The sequence below is a fragment of the Salmo salar genome, chromosome 25 (assembly GCF_965601325.2).
Source record: "Salmo salar chromosome 25, fSalSal1, whole genome shotgun sequence".
NCBI lineage: Eukaryota > Metazoa > Chordata > Actinopteri > Salmoniformes > Salmonidae > Salmo > Salmo salar.
Window position 1 is genome coordinate 26,985,589 of NC_138315.1, and position 18,004 is coordinate 27,003,592.

Below are 18,004 nucleotides of genomic sequence, written 5' to 3' on the forward strand. Positions count from 1 at the left end.
CCGGTCAAAAGAGGTGCACTAAATAGGGAATAGGTTGTGATTCTTTGAGATGCTGTACATAGTCTGGGACCAGAATAGGAACCCTGGAGTCCCCAGTCCTGCATCTCCCTAGCACTCTGATGGGTGATTGTGTGAGAGAGATACCATAAAATGAGAGAGAGAGAGAGAGAGAGAGAGAGAGAGAGAGAGAGAGAGAGAGAGAGAGAGAGAGAGAGAGAGAGAGAGAGAGAGAGAGAGAGAGAGAGAGAAAGAAAGAAAGAAAGAGGGAGAGAGAGAGAGTGAGAGATAGAAAGGGGTACCATAACACAAAGAAAGAGAGGTGTTATGTGTGTAAGAGAGCGCATACTACAACGGGAGAACAGGAATGTGTGTGTGTGTATTGGGGGGGCTTACTTTCCTCGTGGGTACTGGAAATCCCCAAAAGTCCCCACAAGGATAGTCAAACAAGAACAATTCTCTCTCGTGAGGACATTTTCCAGTTCCCCATGATGATAAAGGCTATTTTAGGCTTAGAGGTTAGGTTTAGGGTTAGGGTTACAAATAGGATTAGGGTAAGGGTTAGGAGTTATGGAAAATAGGATTTTGAATGGGAATCAATTTTAGGTCCCCCCGAAAATAGTAAAACATATGCTGTGTGTGTTTGTGAGAGAGGGATGGATGGAGGAGAGACACCAAGTGTATTAGGAGTAAGAGACTCACGTTTCCTCCTCCTGCAGAGTACTGTCTCAAATTAGCTCTGACATCAGACACAGCCCCTCTTACTTCCCCATGGCTAGCATGGTCATTACATCTTTACAGTTAGAAAATATCATTTTGTTTTACAAACAAAGCCAACACCACAGCCACTGCTAGCTAGCCAGCTTTATCAACTAGCAGTACAGTAGAAACTAAATACATTACAACGGAACGATTTGATTAGTGTAATGTTAGCTAGCTACATAGTTGTCTTTGTATCATAGATAAAGGTGTCGTACAGAGTAGCTATCGAGGTTAGCTAGCCAGCTACATTTTCAAACAAAGTCAACAACGCAGCCACTGCTAGCTAGCCAACTCTACCAGCGAGCAGTATTGTATCATTTTAGTCAACAAGATTTTTGCAACGTAAGCTTAACTTTCTGAACATTCGAGATGTGTAGTCCACTTGTGTAGCTAGCAGGACTGACTTTGTGTTAGCTAGCCAACGTTTAATCACTTCTGCATTATGAAAGGTACCAGACACGGACACGAATGATCCATTGGTAGTTTGTTGTAACCAAGTATTGGTGCTAACCGTGTGTTATTGGATGCTAGCATGCTAGTTAGCTACGGCGTCATAGGACACGGTGCACTGGAAGAAGCTGGAAGAATACTGTACCAAGTTATCTAGCTGAATAAACTAAGTTTGAGCCTATTCCTGGTAACATTGAACCACTGTAGTTTACATCAATTATAATTTCTAAAGTGGAAGTTGGAAAGTTATATTTGAGTGTCATCGAGTGTCATTGAGTGCTCATTCCAATCTCCTTTGCATTAGCGTAGCCTCTCCTGTAGCCTGTCAACCATGTGTCTGCCTATCCCTGTTCTCTCCTCTCTGCACAGGCCACACAAACGCTTCACACCGCGTGGCCGCTGCCACTCTAACCTGGTGGTCCCAGTGCGCACGACCCACGTGGAGTTCCAGGTCTCCGGCAGCCTCTGGAACCGCCGGTCTGCGGCCAACAAGGCAGAGTTCATCTCAGCCTATGCTACCCTCCAGTCCCTCGACTTCTTGGCACTGACGGAAACATGGATTACCACAGAAAACACTGCTACTCCTACTGCTCTCTCCTCGTCTGACCACGTGTTCTCGCATAGCCCGTGAGCATCTGGTCAGCGGGGTGGTGACACTAGATTCCTCATCTCTCCCAAGTGGACATTCTCTCTTTCTCCCCTGACCCATCTGTCTATCTCCTCATTTGAATTCCATGCTGTCACAGTCACTAGCCCATTCAAGCTTAACATCCTTATCATTTATCGCCCTCCAGGTTCCCTTGGAGAGTTCATCAATGAGCTTGAAAGTTCCTTTCCTGAGGATGGCTCACCCCTCACAGTTCTGGGTGACTTTAAACTTCCTACGTCTACCTTTGACTTATTTCTCTCTGCCTCCTTCTTTCCACTCCTCTCCTCTTTTGACCTCACCCTCTCACAGTCCCCCGCTACTCACAAGGCAGGCAATACGCTTGACCTCATCTTTACTAGATGCTGTTCTTCTACTAATCTCACTGCAACTCCCCTCCAAGTCTCCGACCACTACCTTGTATCTTTTTCCCTCTCGCTCTCCTCCAACACTACTCACTCTGCCCCTACTCAGATGGTATTGCGCCGTCGCAACCTTCGCTCTCTCTCTCCTGCTACTCTCTCCTCTTCCATCCTATCATCTCTTCCCTCTGCTCAACCTTCTCCAACCAATCTCCTGATTCTGCTTCCTCAACCCTCCTCTCCTCCCTTTCTGCATCCTTTGACTCTTTATGTCCCCTATCCTCCCGGCCGGCTCGGTCCTCCCCTCCTGCTCCGTGGCTTGACGACTCATTGCGAGCTCACAGAACAGGGCTCCGGGCAGCCGAGCGGAAATGGAGGAAAACTAGCCTCCCTGCGGACCTGGCATCTTTTCACTCCCTCCTCTCTACATTTTCTTCCTCTGTTTCTGCTGCTAAAGCCACTTTCTACCACTCTAAATTCCAAGCATCTGCCTCAAACCCTAGGGAGCTCTTTGCCACCTTCTCCTCCCTCCTGAATCCTCCTCCCCCTCCCCCCCTCCTCCCTCTCTGCGGATGACTTTGTCAACCATTTTGAAAAGAAGGTTGATGACATTCGATCCTCATTTGTTAAGTCAAACGACACCGCTGGTCCTGCTTACGTCGCCCTACCCTATGCTTTGACCTCTTTCTCCCCTCTCTCTCCAGATGAAATCTTGCGACTTGTGATGGCCGGCCGCCCAACAACCTGCCCACTTGACCCTATCCCCTCCTCTCTTCTCCAGACCATTTCCGGAGACCTTCTCCCCTACCTCACCTCACTCATCAACTCATCCTTGACCGCTGGCTACGTCCCTTCCGTCTTCAAGAGAGCGAGAGTTGCACCCCTTCTCAAAAAACCTACACTCGATCCCTCCGATGTCAACAACTACAGACCAGTATCCCTTCTTTCTTTTCTCTCCAAAACTCTTGAGCGTGCCGTCCTTGGCCAGCTCTCTTGCTATCTCTCTCAGAATGACCTTCTTGATCCAAATCAGTCAGGTTTCAAGACTGGCCATTCAACTGAGACCGCTCTTCTCTGTGTCACGGAGGCTCTCCGCACTGCTAAAGCTAACTCTCTCTCCTCTGCTCTCATCCTTCTAGACCTATCTGCTGCCTTTGATACTGTGAACCATCAGATCCTCCTTTCCACCCTCTCCGAGTTGAGCATCTCCGGCGCGGCTCACTATTGGATGGCGTCCTATCTGACAGGTCGCTCCTACCAGGTGGCGTGGCGAGAATCCGTCTCCGCACCACGTGCTCTCTCCACTGGTGTCCCCCAGGGCTCAGTTCTAGGCCCTCTCCTATTCTTGCTATACACCAAGTCACTTGGCTCTGTCATATCCTCACATGGTCTCTCCTATCATTGCTACGCAGACGACACACAATTAATCTTCTCTTTTCCCCCTTCTGATAACCAGGTGGCGAATCGCATCTCTGCATGTCTGGCAGACATATCAGTGTGGATGACGGATCACAACCTCAAGCTGAACCTCGGCAAGACGGAGCTGCTCTTCCTCCCGGGGAAGGACTGCCCGTTCCATGATCTCGCCATCACGGTTGACAACTCCATTGTGTCCTCCTCCCAGAGTGCTAAGAGCCTTGGCGTGACCCTGGACAACACCCTGTCGTTCTCAGCTAACATCAAGGCGGTGACCCGATCCTGTAGGTTCATGCTCTACAACATTCGCAGAGTACGACCCTGCCTTACACAGGAAGAGGCGCAGGTCCTAATCCAGGCACTTGTCATCTCCCGTCTGGATTACTGCAACTCGCTGCTGGCGGGGCTCCCTGCCTGTGCCATTAAACCCTTACAACTCATCCAGAACGCCGCAGCCCGTCTGGTGTTCAACCTTCCCAAGTTCTCTCACGTCACCCCGCTCCTCCGCACACTCCACTGGCTTCCAGTTGAAGCTCACATCTGCTACAAGACCATGGTGCTTGCCTACGGAGCTGTGAGGGGAACGGCACCTCCGTACCTTCAGGCTCTGATCAGTCCCTACACCCAAAGAAGGGCACTGCGTTCATCCACCTCTGGCCTGCTCGCCTCCCTACCTCTGCGGAAGCACAGTTCCCGCTCAGCCCAGTCAAAACTGTTCGTTGCTCTGGCACCCCAATGGTGGAACAAGCTCCCTCACGACGCCAGGACAGCGGAGTAAATCACCACCTTCCGGAGACACCTGAAACCCCACGTCTTTAAGGAATACCTGGGATAGGATAAAGTAATCCTTCTACAACCCCCCCCCCCCCCAAAAGATATAGATGTACTATTGTAAAGTGGTTGTTCCACTGGACATCATAAGGTGAATGCACCAACTTGTAAGTCGCTCTGGATAAGAGCGTCTGCCAAATGACGTAAATGTAAATGTAAAATATCAGCCAAGAGAGACCTGTTTGTCTCTCACTGATGGCCATGACACTTTGTGTTTGCTTTCTTTATGTAACCACGGTGACCTTTGAGCTTTGTGTCTACAGCTGAGCTAGTCTGATCCTCAGGGAAAGCTAGCTAGTGTAAACATATTGTAGATATACAGTACAGTGAATAGAATAGGAAAAAAGCCCCTGAGAGCACAGCAATTGACTTAAATGGGGATGGATCCATTCTAGTGAATCTAATTCTATGAGCGTAATGTAACATCCCCTGACATGCTGTAAGTACTGTATGCCTGTCAGCAGGGAGACAAGGTGCTGAATCTGCCACGATTACTCAGACTGTCTGTTCCAAACAGAGACTGTGCCTGCTCTGCAACCCAAATGGCACCATATTCCCTATATAGTACACTACTTTTGACCAGAGTCCTATGGGTCCTGGTCAGATGTAGTGTACTATTTAGGGAATAGGGTGATGTTTGGGATGCATCAAAATTGGCTAAGGCACAGGATTTCTTTCTAAAACAGTCACCGTTTTTGAGCTGGGCCTGCTATAGCTGCAAGGAGACAAAGCAAGTTTGATTGCGACACAAACATGAAATAGCAGGATTGGTCGGGCTGCGGAGTACAAAACATCTTAAGACATTTACAACATTTATAACATGTATCACGCTAGACATGCAGCGAGTGGGGAAGAGAACCGAAAGGAAAGTCAGAGGCCAGCAGATTGTCAAGAGAGGAAGAGAAACAGTGAGCAGTGGATTGAAGCAGCGAGAAAGAAAGAAAAAGTTCGAGAGAGCAGAGGAAGAGTGAGATAGGCAACGAGGTAATCTGGTTGGCGGTCACAGCTGGAGCTTCATAGAAAAACAGCAAACAAGTAGAAAACATTTTTCCTCCCATTGCATTTCTCTCACCACAATACAAACATTTGGATATATCCTCTCATGTTGTACTTCTCTATATACCATGTATGCTAATAACACACATCCTTATACATATGCATATTCTCTACAGGCCTACGCCACTTTAAGGCCAATACTGTGAAGTTTTAATACTTCTCTAGGTTTGAATATTCCATATTGCATTCCATCTCATAACAGGTACAGAGAGGTACAAATAATTGTTGGATTCTGAGCACAAGTAGGTGGACTCTGCATGGAAGATTGATGCACAAGTGTTGATGATACTGCATCAACACCCTCATTGTTGCATGTGAATATATATATACATCCATCACTAGAGTGGGTATATATTACAACTGAATGACGAAGTGGAGACTTCAGTTTTGATCATCAGGCTGTTCAGATAAGATACTGAACCATACAGGGAAAAGTGCTCAGGAAAGGGATTCAGTGATTTGTGTAGTTTTAGTCTTGTGCACATAACAATGGAACTGTACTCCCATGACAGTAGCTAGCTAGCTAGTAGTAGCTAGACAGTAGCTAGATAGATTTGTTTCTGGGTTCAGAGATAAATGGAACTGAGTCTACAGTTTGCTTTTCAAGGGAGAGACCAGGAGAGATCTTCACTCACAGTCAAATTGGAGAGTTCTGTAAATATACCAAGGTGGGAGTTGGTACATCTCAGCGCTAACTGCATTGTAGATTTGGTTCTGGGTCTAAAAAGTATTTTTTGTTGTCGGACCCCAGTAAGACTAGCTGTCTCTATTGGCGTCGGCTAATGGGGATCCTAATAGAAGTTAACATCAATGTAGAGGACAGAAGACCAGATTGAGCATGTAAGCAGACAGGCTGATCTAGGACTATGGGCTGGGGTTGGAGAGAAGGATAGGAGCAGTGGTGGAGGCAGGGTTTGAATTATACAATGACATGATATTACAATTTTCTTGATATTTCAATTATTATGGGGAGGACCCTGATTTATTAAGGGCTGCCCAGTCTCCCCCACCCCCCTGTAATTGGAACACTGGCTGAGGGTGGCGGTGAGTTTGGACTAACTAGGCCAGAGAGAGGAGAAGGGAGAGTGGGAACAGAACGGTAGGTACAGGTACATACATTGCCTCCACGAGGAGAATGCTTCATGTTATCCTTGGATCCACATTTTGACTGTACGTGACTGAAGTCCAGCTTCTTGTTTAAAATCTGAATCTAGAGGAAATACAGAGATATAATGTGGCTATTTAGGTGGGGATGAGGATGGATGCTTAGCTTATTCTATGTCATGGAAGAGATGTATAGGCACAACATGAAGAGAACAGATATGTATGAAGAGATGTATAGGCACAACATGAAGAGAACAGATATGTATGAAGGCAGGATAACTGTTGATGACGATCAGAGGAGTGCTGAATGGAGATTCAATAGAGGGTTACATGTTTTATAGCAGGGATCATCAACTAGATTCAGATGCAAATTGACCACAAGAAGCCAAATGAGATACAGTATAATAAAAACATAATCATTTCAAACCTTGCTTACATTTGTATACGATCACATACAGTATATCTATCCGTATGCATGGGAATACTTTGGAACAGATTCCAAAAATGTAAATCAATTGGAGCTGATTTGCTGATGTTTTTACAGTATTTTATGCCCCCCTCAAAATAGATCAAATCACCTGCGGTTGAAATTCGGCCAGCGGGCTGCCGGTTGGGGAACCCTGCATTATAGTGATGATATGTCAGTAGATACAGCATGTAGGTGGAGTTCATGACCCTTTCTATCATTCCATATAGGGGTGGTGGAATAGGGCATTAGCCCTTTGATACACCAACAAATAGAAAAGTACTCTGAAATGAACTCTGGGTCCAAGAAGGACTTCACTTCCTACCAAGATTTGGCATGTGTTTGTATCTTGTGTGTGACAGAGTGTGTGTGAGGGGATAAGAAGGGGCTTGGTAGACGGAGGTAATGTATACTAGTGGGTCGTTTTCTGGCATGTGGGCCCATGTCACCCCGTGTTCAGCAGACAGACATAAGATGAGAGAGACCAGGCATAGGAGCGATCTCCATATCAAATCAAATCACATTTTATTTGTCACATGAACCGAATACAACAGGTGTAGACCTTACAGTGAAATGCTTACTTACAAGCCCTTAACCAACAATGCAGTTTAAAAAAAATAAAAAATACAAATAAGAAATAAAAATAACTAAAGAGCAGCGATAAAATAACAATAGCGAGGCTATATACAGGGGGTACCAGTACAGAGGGAGTCACTGTACTCTATATGGGATACTGTAGATCTGCTACTGGTACTGGCTTGATTGGAAGAACTGTATAGGTTCTGCTATGCTACATGACTGTATATGTATCAGGGTCTACTGAAGTATCCTGTAAGTGTGCATCCCAAATGGCACTCTATACCCTATATAGTGCACTACGTTTGACCAGGGTCCATAGGGCTCCATATAGTGCATTACTTTGACCAGGGTCCAAAGTAGTGCACTATATAGGGAACAGGGTGCCATTTGGGACACAGCCTAAGTGTGTAGCCCAGGGATGGGCAACTTTGATGGGGGTGGGGGCCACAAAAAATCTGAACTCATCATGAGGGGCTGAAGTGGCTTGCGGGTCTGTGTATCCACATCCCATACCCATCCCTGGTGTAGACCTACACGGAAAGTGGGAACAGTGCCTACATGTGGTGGAGATAACTAGAGCCAGGATGGGGTGACAGGTTGACAGACAGAAGTCATTGGTGCTCTCTAGAAGGTCTGAATCCTCATAAAAACAGTCCTGTGAAAGGGGATGGAGTCCTGACAGAGTAATGGGTCTCTGTAATGGATGATGAGGAGAATGGTGACATAAACACTCTCCAAGGCCGAAGAGGTGGGAGACCTCGTCTGCGTCCCAAATGGAATCCTATTTCCTATATAGTGCACTACATTTGACCCGGGCCCATAGCGCTCTGGTCAAAACTACTGCCCTACCTTTCCACAGAACATACTGAATGAAGATGGAAGGCTGCAGGATCCACAACCCTGAGCTTAGTACTAAAGAGGAACAGACATTGTATGATGCACAACCCTGAGAAATACTTATACATTATAGCAGTGGTCACCAACCCGTCGATCGCTATCAACTGGTCGATCTCAAAGACATTCCTAGTTGATCGCCAAACATTTCTGTAAAAAAACCAACGATAAAGCCTTGCATTCCTATTTTTTTTTATTTGTCTCATGCTGTTAGAGGTAGGTGCAACCAATTCAGCCTCCCTCGCTGGGTAGGCAAAGTGTTCCCATTTTGAACCATTACATGTGTCTGAAGGTACAAACTCTGCCTTCCCGGCGGGCCCGGATAGCGAATCAAGTGCACTATAGGCCTACCCCTGGCCAATCAGATGGCTCAGATTACCGTGTCTGCAGTAACGTTGCAGGCACAAAAGAAAGCTACAGCAAAGTTAATACAATGAGATTTCACAACGTTTAAAACCATGACTAGAGAGAGACTGTCAACGAATACAGCAAAGTTAACACAATGAGATTTCACAACGTTTAAAACCATGACCAGAGAGAGACTGTCAACGAATACAGCAAAGAGATGCTGTTTTTATGAGTGAGTTCATGTTTAAGTTCTTAGTCAGCACTGTCAACACCTTTTATTTAACTCTTTTATTACCATAAAATGTGCGTTCTTCCTATTTCCACTTGCGATACAACCAGCACTGCAGCTGTAATGATAGGCTTGCATTATTATTATTAGCGGCTTGGGTCTTTTTTAACATTGAGGAATACTGTTTCTGTTAATAGGAAAAACAACATGAATTTGTGCATGAGGCAGAAATAATGCGGTGCGACTCGAGTTTTGTCATTAGCTGGAAGACAGAGTCCCTTTTTGGTCAGTGTTAGCAGAGGAAAGGGAGAGCGTAGGAATGTTCAGAGCTGCTCTCTCCCTCCGTTGAGACTGACCTTAAAAGCCCAGTAAAATAAAAATAAAATGATTTAAATGTATGCTCACTCAGCTGTGCCTCACAAGTAATACAAAAACGATCTATTATCGGTTTGATCATATTATTGTCTACCTCAAATTGTGAAATACTTTTTTTTTTAAATGGTCCTAACATTGGCAGGGCGATTCAACCAAATCCAATATGCGGTGTTAATATATTGGGCCTATAGCCTACTGCATAAACCTCATAGTACTGTTTTTAATAGGTTCATGTTGCGTAGGCTTACATTTAAGTCATGTTAAAACAAATCTGAGCGGTAGATCTCGACTTGCATTTTGACTCAGAAAGTGATCTTGAATCAGAGAAGGTTGGTGACCACTGCACTATAGCCTCCTACTAAAGCAGCAATGGCCACACAAACATAACAGACTCCCTCACACAAGACGACACACTTGAGATAAGATGGAGAACACGTCAGCAGACAGGAGGAAGCCCACAGCCAGTGTCGGCGATTAAAGATTTTCAAGTGCTTTTCAAGGGAATAGAGTGTCATTTTGGATGCAGACACAGAGGTTGGGAAATGGCAGCATAGCAGCCTTGCCAACCCCGTGCCCAGACAGTCACCACAGGTTGTTGTCACTTCCTGTTGGAACCCCTATCAGAGACACATGCAGCCAGCCAGTCACCAGGGAGTTGAGTCTAGTTTGCCAGCGGTTGTGGGAAGGCACTACCCAGGGGTGTAAGCATTGTTTGGGCTGAGCCCGTATGGGAGGCAAGAGAGGTAGAGGTGTTCCAGAATATTCTCTAGCGTCGATGGTGAGCTACAGAGGGATATTACAGAGAAAATGCCACAAGCACTGATCTTCCAAGAAGATTCACACTGTGTAGGTCTTCCTTCATCACAACAATGTCCTTCTCCCATCTCGCCCATCTGAAAAGCTCAGCTGCTACTCCAAAATGAGGTGTTTTTCTCATTGCCCTCCTTTTAAAACCCAGCAAACAACGACCAGACAGACAAACTGAGGGAGGGAGGACAGAGCTACAGTAACAATGGAGCGACAGACTATAAACATGGAGAGGGACACAAAAGACAGGGAGAGGAAGGGACTGAGGAGAGTGGAACAGGGGATAAAAGCCTGGGAGGAAAGTCTGAAAAAAGGAACCAGCAGCTACAGCATTAGTCAAATACAAAACAAGACTGAGGTAGAAAGAGAGGCAGAAACAGAGCATAAAGAGGTAAAAAGAAGGGAGGATAAATAAGGGACTGAAGGAAAGAGAGTAAGGGAGGAGGGGGTATAGTAGAAACCCATGGACAATCACTAACCTGTCCCCCCTTGGGCTGGTAATTGATGTTGTCTGTGGAGCCGATCTTAGACTTGACATTCTTGAGGTCTGGCAGGGGCTGGTTGAGGACGCGGAGCTGTTTGGGGGTGGTGGCGGGGGACTTGGGAGGGGTGCGGAGCAGAGCCACCTTGAATAAATGAATTGCCAAAAGTTGAATTGATACCATGATATACTAAGGTTTCATTTGGAAAAAAGATTAGCTAATCTCAATATGATCTCCTGAATAAATAAAGGATAAATCCATAAAATACAATTATATACAGTGCATTCGGAAAGTATTACAGCCTTACTCTAAAATGTATTAAATAAATGTTCCTCATCAATCTACACACAATACCCCATAATGACAAAGTGAAAACAAGTTTTAATAAATTTTTGCAAATGTATTAAAAATATAAAACCGAAAAACCTTAATTTCAGTGGTATTCAGACCCTTTGCAATGCGACTCGAAATTGAGCTCAGGTGCATCCTGTTTCCTTTGATCATCCTTGAGATGTTTCTATAACTTGATTGGAGTCCACCTGAGGTAAATTCAATTGATTGGACATTATTTGGAAAGATGCACACATGTCTACAGTTGACAGTGCATGTAAGAGCAAAAGCCAAGCCATGAGGTCAAAGGAATTGTCCGTAGACCTCCGAGATAGGATTGTGTCAAGGCACAGATCTGGGGAAGGGTACCAGAAAATTCCTGCAGCATTAAAGATCCCCAATAACACAGTGGCCTCAATCATTCTTAAATGAAGAAGTTTGGAACCACCAAAACTCGTCCTATAGCTGGCCGCCTGGCCAAACTAAGCAATCGGGGGAGAAGGGCCTTGGTCAGGGAGGTGCCCAATAACTCGCTGGTCACTCTGACAGAGCTCCAGAGTTCCTCTGTGGAGATGGGAGAACCTTCCAGAAGGACAAACATCTCTGCAGCACTCTGCGGCACAGCCTTAATAGTAGAGTGAACAGACGGATGCCACTTCTCAGTAAAAGACACAACAGCCCGCTTGGAGTTTGCCAAGAGGAAGCTAAAGGACTCTGACTATGAGAAACAATTCTCTAGTCTGATGAAACGAAGATTGAACTCTTTGGCCTGAAGGCCAAGCGTCACGTCTGGAGGAAACCTGGCACCATCCCTATGGTGTAGCATGGTGGTGGCATTATCATGCTGTGGGGATGTTTTTCAGGAGTGGCTTCGGGACAAGGCACTGAATGTCCTTGAATGGCCCAGCCAGAGCCCAGACTTGAACCCGATCGAACATCTCTGGAGAAGCTGTACAGCGACGCTCCCCATCCAACATAACAGAGCTTGAGAGAATCTGCAGAAGAATGGAAGAAACTCCCCAAATACAGATGTGCCAAGCTTGTAGTGTCATACCCAAGAAGACTCAAGGCTGTAATCGCTGCCAAAGGTGCTTAAACAATGTACTGAGTAAAGGGTCTGAATACTTATGTAAATGTGATATTTCTGTTTTTTATTTTTATTTAATACATTTGCAAACATTTCTACAAAACTTTTTTTTGCTCGGTCATTATGGGGTGTTGTGTGTAGATTGATGAGGGGGAAAAACGATTTAATCAATTTTAGAATAAGGCTGTAATGTAACAAAATGTGTAAAAAGTCAAGGGGTCTGAATACTTTCCGAAAGCACTGTATTCGTCTAATTTAAAACACGTATAGAGTAGCTGCCTCAGCTGAGTACAGTATAACAGCATTGATTCCTGGTCAAAAGTAGTGCACTGCATAAGGAAAAGTGTGCCATTTGGGACGCACACTGTACCTTCTTCTCCTGCAGCAGGCTGAGTGAACGTGGTGTGCCAGGGGTTCGAGGGGTCCCAGGTGTGCGGCAGGAGTAGCTGTAGCTGGGAGGGGTTCCAGGGGTGATGGCTGTGGACCCTGGGGTGCGGGGTGTGGTGGGGCCGCTGCACAGCGAGCGGGAACGCATTGACTGTGTGCCTGGGTGTGGGGGAGGTCATAGAAAGGTAACAGAGGTCATACAGAAAGGTTACACAAAGGTCAATCAGAGGTTGGGCATCTCTCACCATTACTCTAGCCTGGTCCCAGATCTATATGTGCAGTCTTGCCATTTTCTGTTGTCTCTGGTCCATATGAGTTGGCAAGACAGAACAAACAGATCTGGTACCAGGCTAACATTACTCCACCAAAGTATTTAAGTTAGTCAGATGAAGAATGGCTCAAAACACACACAAACGGGATGAAACAGTGTAGTTACTAGAATGAAAGACGTAAATGAAGCCCAAACTATAGGCTTGAACGACTTGATTACTAACTACTAAGGATGAGACAGAGATGTGATCTTGAACACACAGAGAGACTGAGATGAACTGGGTGAGACATTGCAGGACTAGGTGAGATACTGCAGGACTATGTAAGAGACACTAGGACTAGGTGAGACACTGCAGGACAAGGTGAGACTGGATGACAAGGTGAGACTGGATGAGAATGGAAGTGAATCCAGTTGAAATAGGGGACAGAGTGAGACAGGGATGAGACTAGATGGGATTGAGAGTTCCTCTCTACCTGTCCAACTAGGGGCGCGTCCTGTCCGATGCTCTGCCCTGACCTCTGTACGGAACGCTAGAGGAGAGCAGGAGCGGAAGAGGATTAAACAGAGGAGAGAGAGAGATAGAGCGAGAGAAAGATCAAGAGAAAAATCAAGAGCGAGAGAGAAAGAGGCTAAGCGAGAGAGACCGGGAGAAAGAGAGAAACCAGGAGAAGGGACTTACACGTAGGTCTGCGGGGTGCGGTGGAGCCAGAGCTGGTGATTGAGGTGGAGCTCTCCTCCTGGTCGTGTGGGTGGTGGTGGGTACGCCGGCTCAGGATAGAGGCAGGCCGCGGCAGGGATGACCTCTTTGGGCTCTGAGAACCACCATCCTGTCACATACAAACAAACACACGCACACACACAGGAAGGCAAACAGGCACAGAAACAGGCACCCAAACACACACATTTAGCTTAGTACTGTAGTTACAGAAGTGCACAAGTCTGAAAATGCCCCAGCTTTAGCCTGGGTATTAATTTACAGATGTGAGATCAGTTGATCAGTTCAGGGCCATATGCTAACCTTACCACGTCTATCAGTCTGTGTAGTGTTGGGGAGTCACGAGGCCCGACCGAGGAGGGACGGTGCCTATCAAGCTCCACCTCCACCAGGAAGTTATTTTTATTGTGGGAGGAGAAAGAGGAGATAAGGCGAGGGGGCAGGAGGGTGGCCGCTCATATTTTACAGGTGGGGATCTTTGTCAGTGGTGGCGAGTGAGAGATGGGGGAGAGATGGGTAGATGCGGGTGAGAGATGGGGAGAGATGGGGAAGATACGAGTGAGAGACGGGGGAGAGATGGGGGAGATACGGGTGAGAGATGGAGGAGAGATGGGGAGATACGGGGGAGAGATGGGGGAGATACGGGTGAGAGACGGGGGAGATACAGGGAAAGATGGATTCGAGATGAGTGAGAGATGGGTGAGAAACAGACAGAGTGCAAACCAAACCACAAGTAAACAAGGATAAAAACAATGACAGTGGAACCAAAGATGACTGTACTGAACATCATTTCCTCAGCAACTGTACAAACAGATATATATATATATATACAGCACCAGTCAAAAGTTTGGACACACCTACTCATTCAAGGGTTGTTCTTTATTTTACTATTTTCTACATTGTAGAATAATACTGGAGACACTATGAAATAACACATATGGAATCATGTAGTAACCAAAAAAGTGTTAAACAAATCAAAATATATTCTCTCAACCAGCTTCATAAGGAGTGCTTTTCCAACAGTCTTGAAGGAGTTCCAACAAATGCTGAGCACTTGTTTGCTGCTTTTCCTTCACTCTGCGGTCCAACTCATCCCAAACCATCTCAATTGGGTTGAGGTTGGGTGATTGTGGAGGCCAGGTCATCTGATGCAGCACTCCATCACTCTCCTTGGTTGAAAAACAAATGATAATCGCATTAAGCACAAACCAGATGGGATGGCGTATTGCTGCAGAATGCTGTGGTAGCCATGCTGGTTAAATGTGCCTTGAATTCTCAATAAATCACTGACAGTGTCACCAGCAAAGCTGCCCCACACCATCACACATCCTCTTCCATGCTTCATGGTGGCAACCACACATGCGGAGATCATCCGTTCACCTATTCTGCGTCTCACAGACACGACAGTTGGAACCAAAAATCTCACATTTGGACTCATCAGACCAAAGGACAGATTTTCACCGGTCTAATCCCCATTGCTTGTGTTCTCCAAGTCTCTTATTATTATTGGTGTCCTTTTAGTAGTGGTTTCTTTGCAGCAATTCGACCATGAAGGCCTGATTCACGCAGTCTCATCTGAGCAGTTGATGTTGAGATGTGTCTGTTACATGAAGTCTGTAATGCATTTATTTGGGCTGCAATCTGAGGTGCAGTTAACACTAATGAACTTATCCTCGGCAGCAAGAGGTAACTCTGGGTCTTCCTTTCCTGTGGCGGTTGTCATGAGAGCTGGTTTCATCATAGCGCTTGATGGTTTTTGCGACTGCACTTGAAGAAACTTTCAAAGTTCTTGAAATGTTCCGTATTGACTGACCTTCATGTCTTAAAGGAATGATGGACTGTCACTTCTCTTTGCTTATTTGAGATGTTCTTGCCATAATATGGACATGGCCTTTACCAAATAGGGCTATCTTCTGTACACCACCCCTAACTTGTCACACAACTGATTGGCTCAAACGCGAAAGAAATCCCACAAATTAACTTTTAACAAGGCACACCTATTAATTGAAATGCATTCTAGGTGACTACCTCATGAATCTGGTTGAGAGAATGCCAAGAGTGTGCAAAGCTGTCATCAAGGCAAAGGGTGGCTTCTTCGAAGAATCTCAAATATAAAATATATTTTGTTTTACATTGTTTTGGTTACTACATGATTCCATATGTGTTCTTTCATGGTTTTGATCTCTTCACTATTATTCAACAATGTAGAAAATAGTAAAAATAAAGAAAAACCCTGGAATGAGTAGGTGTGTCCAAACTTTTGACTGGTACTGTTTAAATATAGCCAATTGTCTTTGGGTTCTGGTTCCATAATATAATCACAGAATACAGTGTGCATGCATATGTGTGTGTGTGTGTGTGTGTGTGTGTGTGTGTGTGTGTGTGTGTGTGTGTGTGTGTGTGTGTGTGTGTGTGTGTGTGTGTCTGTGTCTGTGTCTGTGTGTCTGTGTGTGGATAGCTAGTGTGGGCAGAGAATCCCAGGCCACACTATACAGAGCATAACTGAACAGTACTGGGAGATGTGGCATTTAAAGCGCTGTGCCAGGCTGTGCTGTCTTTATTATTCTAAAAGAATGACTGTTATTATGTGGAGGAGTGACTGGCAGTCACGACCACAGATAATGAATGATAATTACGGCCCAAATGCATCCCAAATGGCACCCTATTCTCTATATAGTGCACTACCTTAGACCACCACTGAATGATGATTACATCTCGGAGGGAAGAGAACAGAAACACTTCTATGTTTATCTGGCCTGGATGTTTAGTCCACTGTGACATAACCATCAGGGTGGATGGACATGCAGCTAAACAGGCCAAAGGGGATTCATTAAAAGGGGGACAGGAGAGAGAAAGGATTTATGTTAGTTGATGTTAAGTGATTTTTTTGCATAGAGGGATAAAATTATGAGTTAAAAGGGACAGGAAATTAGCTTCAGGCAGGGAAGCAGGTTTAAGCTGGTAAGAGGGACTTATTTCTGACACTGTATCCAGAGTGTGTTTTTTAGTGCGCTCGGTAGGTAGGAAACAGAGGGAAAACGAGGAGATAGCCTACTACCTGAACTTGACCAATACTACAAAATCAACTTGTTTACCATTTCAAAAGGTTTTGCTACAGTGTGTCCTATTGAACATGACCCTGCACTGGTGACTTGTATTCTGTCATGTAAATGGAAATTAAGTTATTGTATCGCATTGTGACGCAGTGTGTCGTACTTACTGAGGCTCTGTCCCGAGACTGTCTAGCAACACTGAGGGGCCGACGACCCTCTGGTACGCCCACTGAAAGGAAGAGGAGTGAGGAGGAGAAGAAGAGGAGAGACAGAGAGAGAATGAGAGAAGGAGAGAGAGGGAGAAATAGAAAAGAGAAGGAGAGGACAATAGTGAGGAAGAGAGGAAGAGAGAGAAAGAGAGGAGAAAGGAGAGCGAGAGAGAAAGACAGAGTGTATAGTTAGACATGATTTAAACATTAGGACAGATTGACAGAAACACAAAAACACTCTCCCACACACACAACAGCTGTGGCTGAAGCACGCCACCCACTCTACAGTCTACCAGCACAGTCTAACTGACAAGTACTGGGCTAACAGTTACCCCTCTTCTGTAAACAACTACAGCAAACTTTAAATCTAGCCATAACTGGGTTACAGTATTGTATAATTATATGGTATTACTGTATACTATGAGGGAATTGGCTGAGATCCTATTTGAGCTGCTAGAGAAAAGCTCTGTTCTCCAATGCTTTAGCAGAAAATCATACAGAATAGAGCATTTTGGATTACATACAGTAAGTGCACCCGTCCATCCCACCCCCTGAACAATTTCATTGGGGCAATGCAGCAATTTAGAGGGTTTACATTGAACATAGTCTATCTATCATACACAGTTACTAGAGAGCTTCTGCAGAATAATATTGCAGAATAATAGTGAAGACATCAACACTTTGAAATAACACATATGGAATTATGGTGTAATCAAAAAAGTGTTAAATATATCAAAATATATTTTATATTTGAGATTCTTCAAAGTAGCCACCCTTTGCCTTGATGACAACTTTGCACACTCTTGGCATTCTCTCAACCAGCTTCATAAGGTAGTCACCTGGAATGCATTTCAATTAACAGATGTGCCTTGTGAAAAGTTAATTTGTGGAATTTCTTTCCTTCTTAATGCATTTGAGCCAATCAGTTGTGTTGTGACAAGGTAGGGGTGGTATACAGAATATAGCCCTATTTGGTAAAGACCAGGTCCATATTATGGCAAGAACAACTCAAAGAAGCAAAGAGAAATGACAGTCCATCATTACTTTAAGACATGAAGGTCAGTCAATCCAGAAAATGTCAAGAACATTTAAAGCTTCTTGAAGTGCAGTCGCAAAAATCATCAAGCGCTATGATGAAACTAGCTTTC

General features: G+C 45.2%; 1 protein-coding gene across 11 annotated transcripts in view; it reads right to left on the reverse strand.

Moving 5' to 3' along the window:
* Positions 1-18,004, reverse strand: part of map2 (microtubule-associated protein 2) — a 138,484-nt gene that overhangs the window by 12,590 nt on the left and 107,890 nt on the right. For 8 of the 11 annotated variants that reach the window (XM_082969046.1, XM_045707554.2, XM_045707556.2 and 5 more), the window contains 6 exons: positions 16,815-16,876; positions 13,903-13,977; positions 13,559-13,706; positions 13,353-13,409; positions 12,592-12,767; positions 10,802-10,948 (listed from right to left, as the gene is read on the reverse strand). In XM_082969046.1, coding sequence (XP_082825172.1) covers positions 10,802-10,948; positions 12,592-12,767; positions 13,353-13,409; positions 13,559-13,706; positions 13,903-13,977; positions 16,815-16,876 — 665 coding nt within the window. The remainder of the gene's footprint in view (positions 1-10,801; positions 10,949-12,591; positions 12,768-13,352; positions 13,410-13,558; positions 13,707-13,902; positions 13,978-16,814; positions 16,877-18,004) is intronic. The other 3 variants (XM_045707557.2, XM_082969047.1, XM_045707559.2) reach the window with 3 other exon arrangements.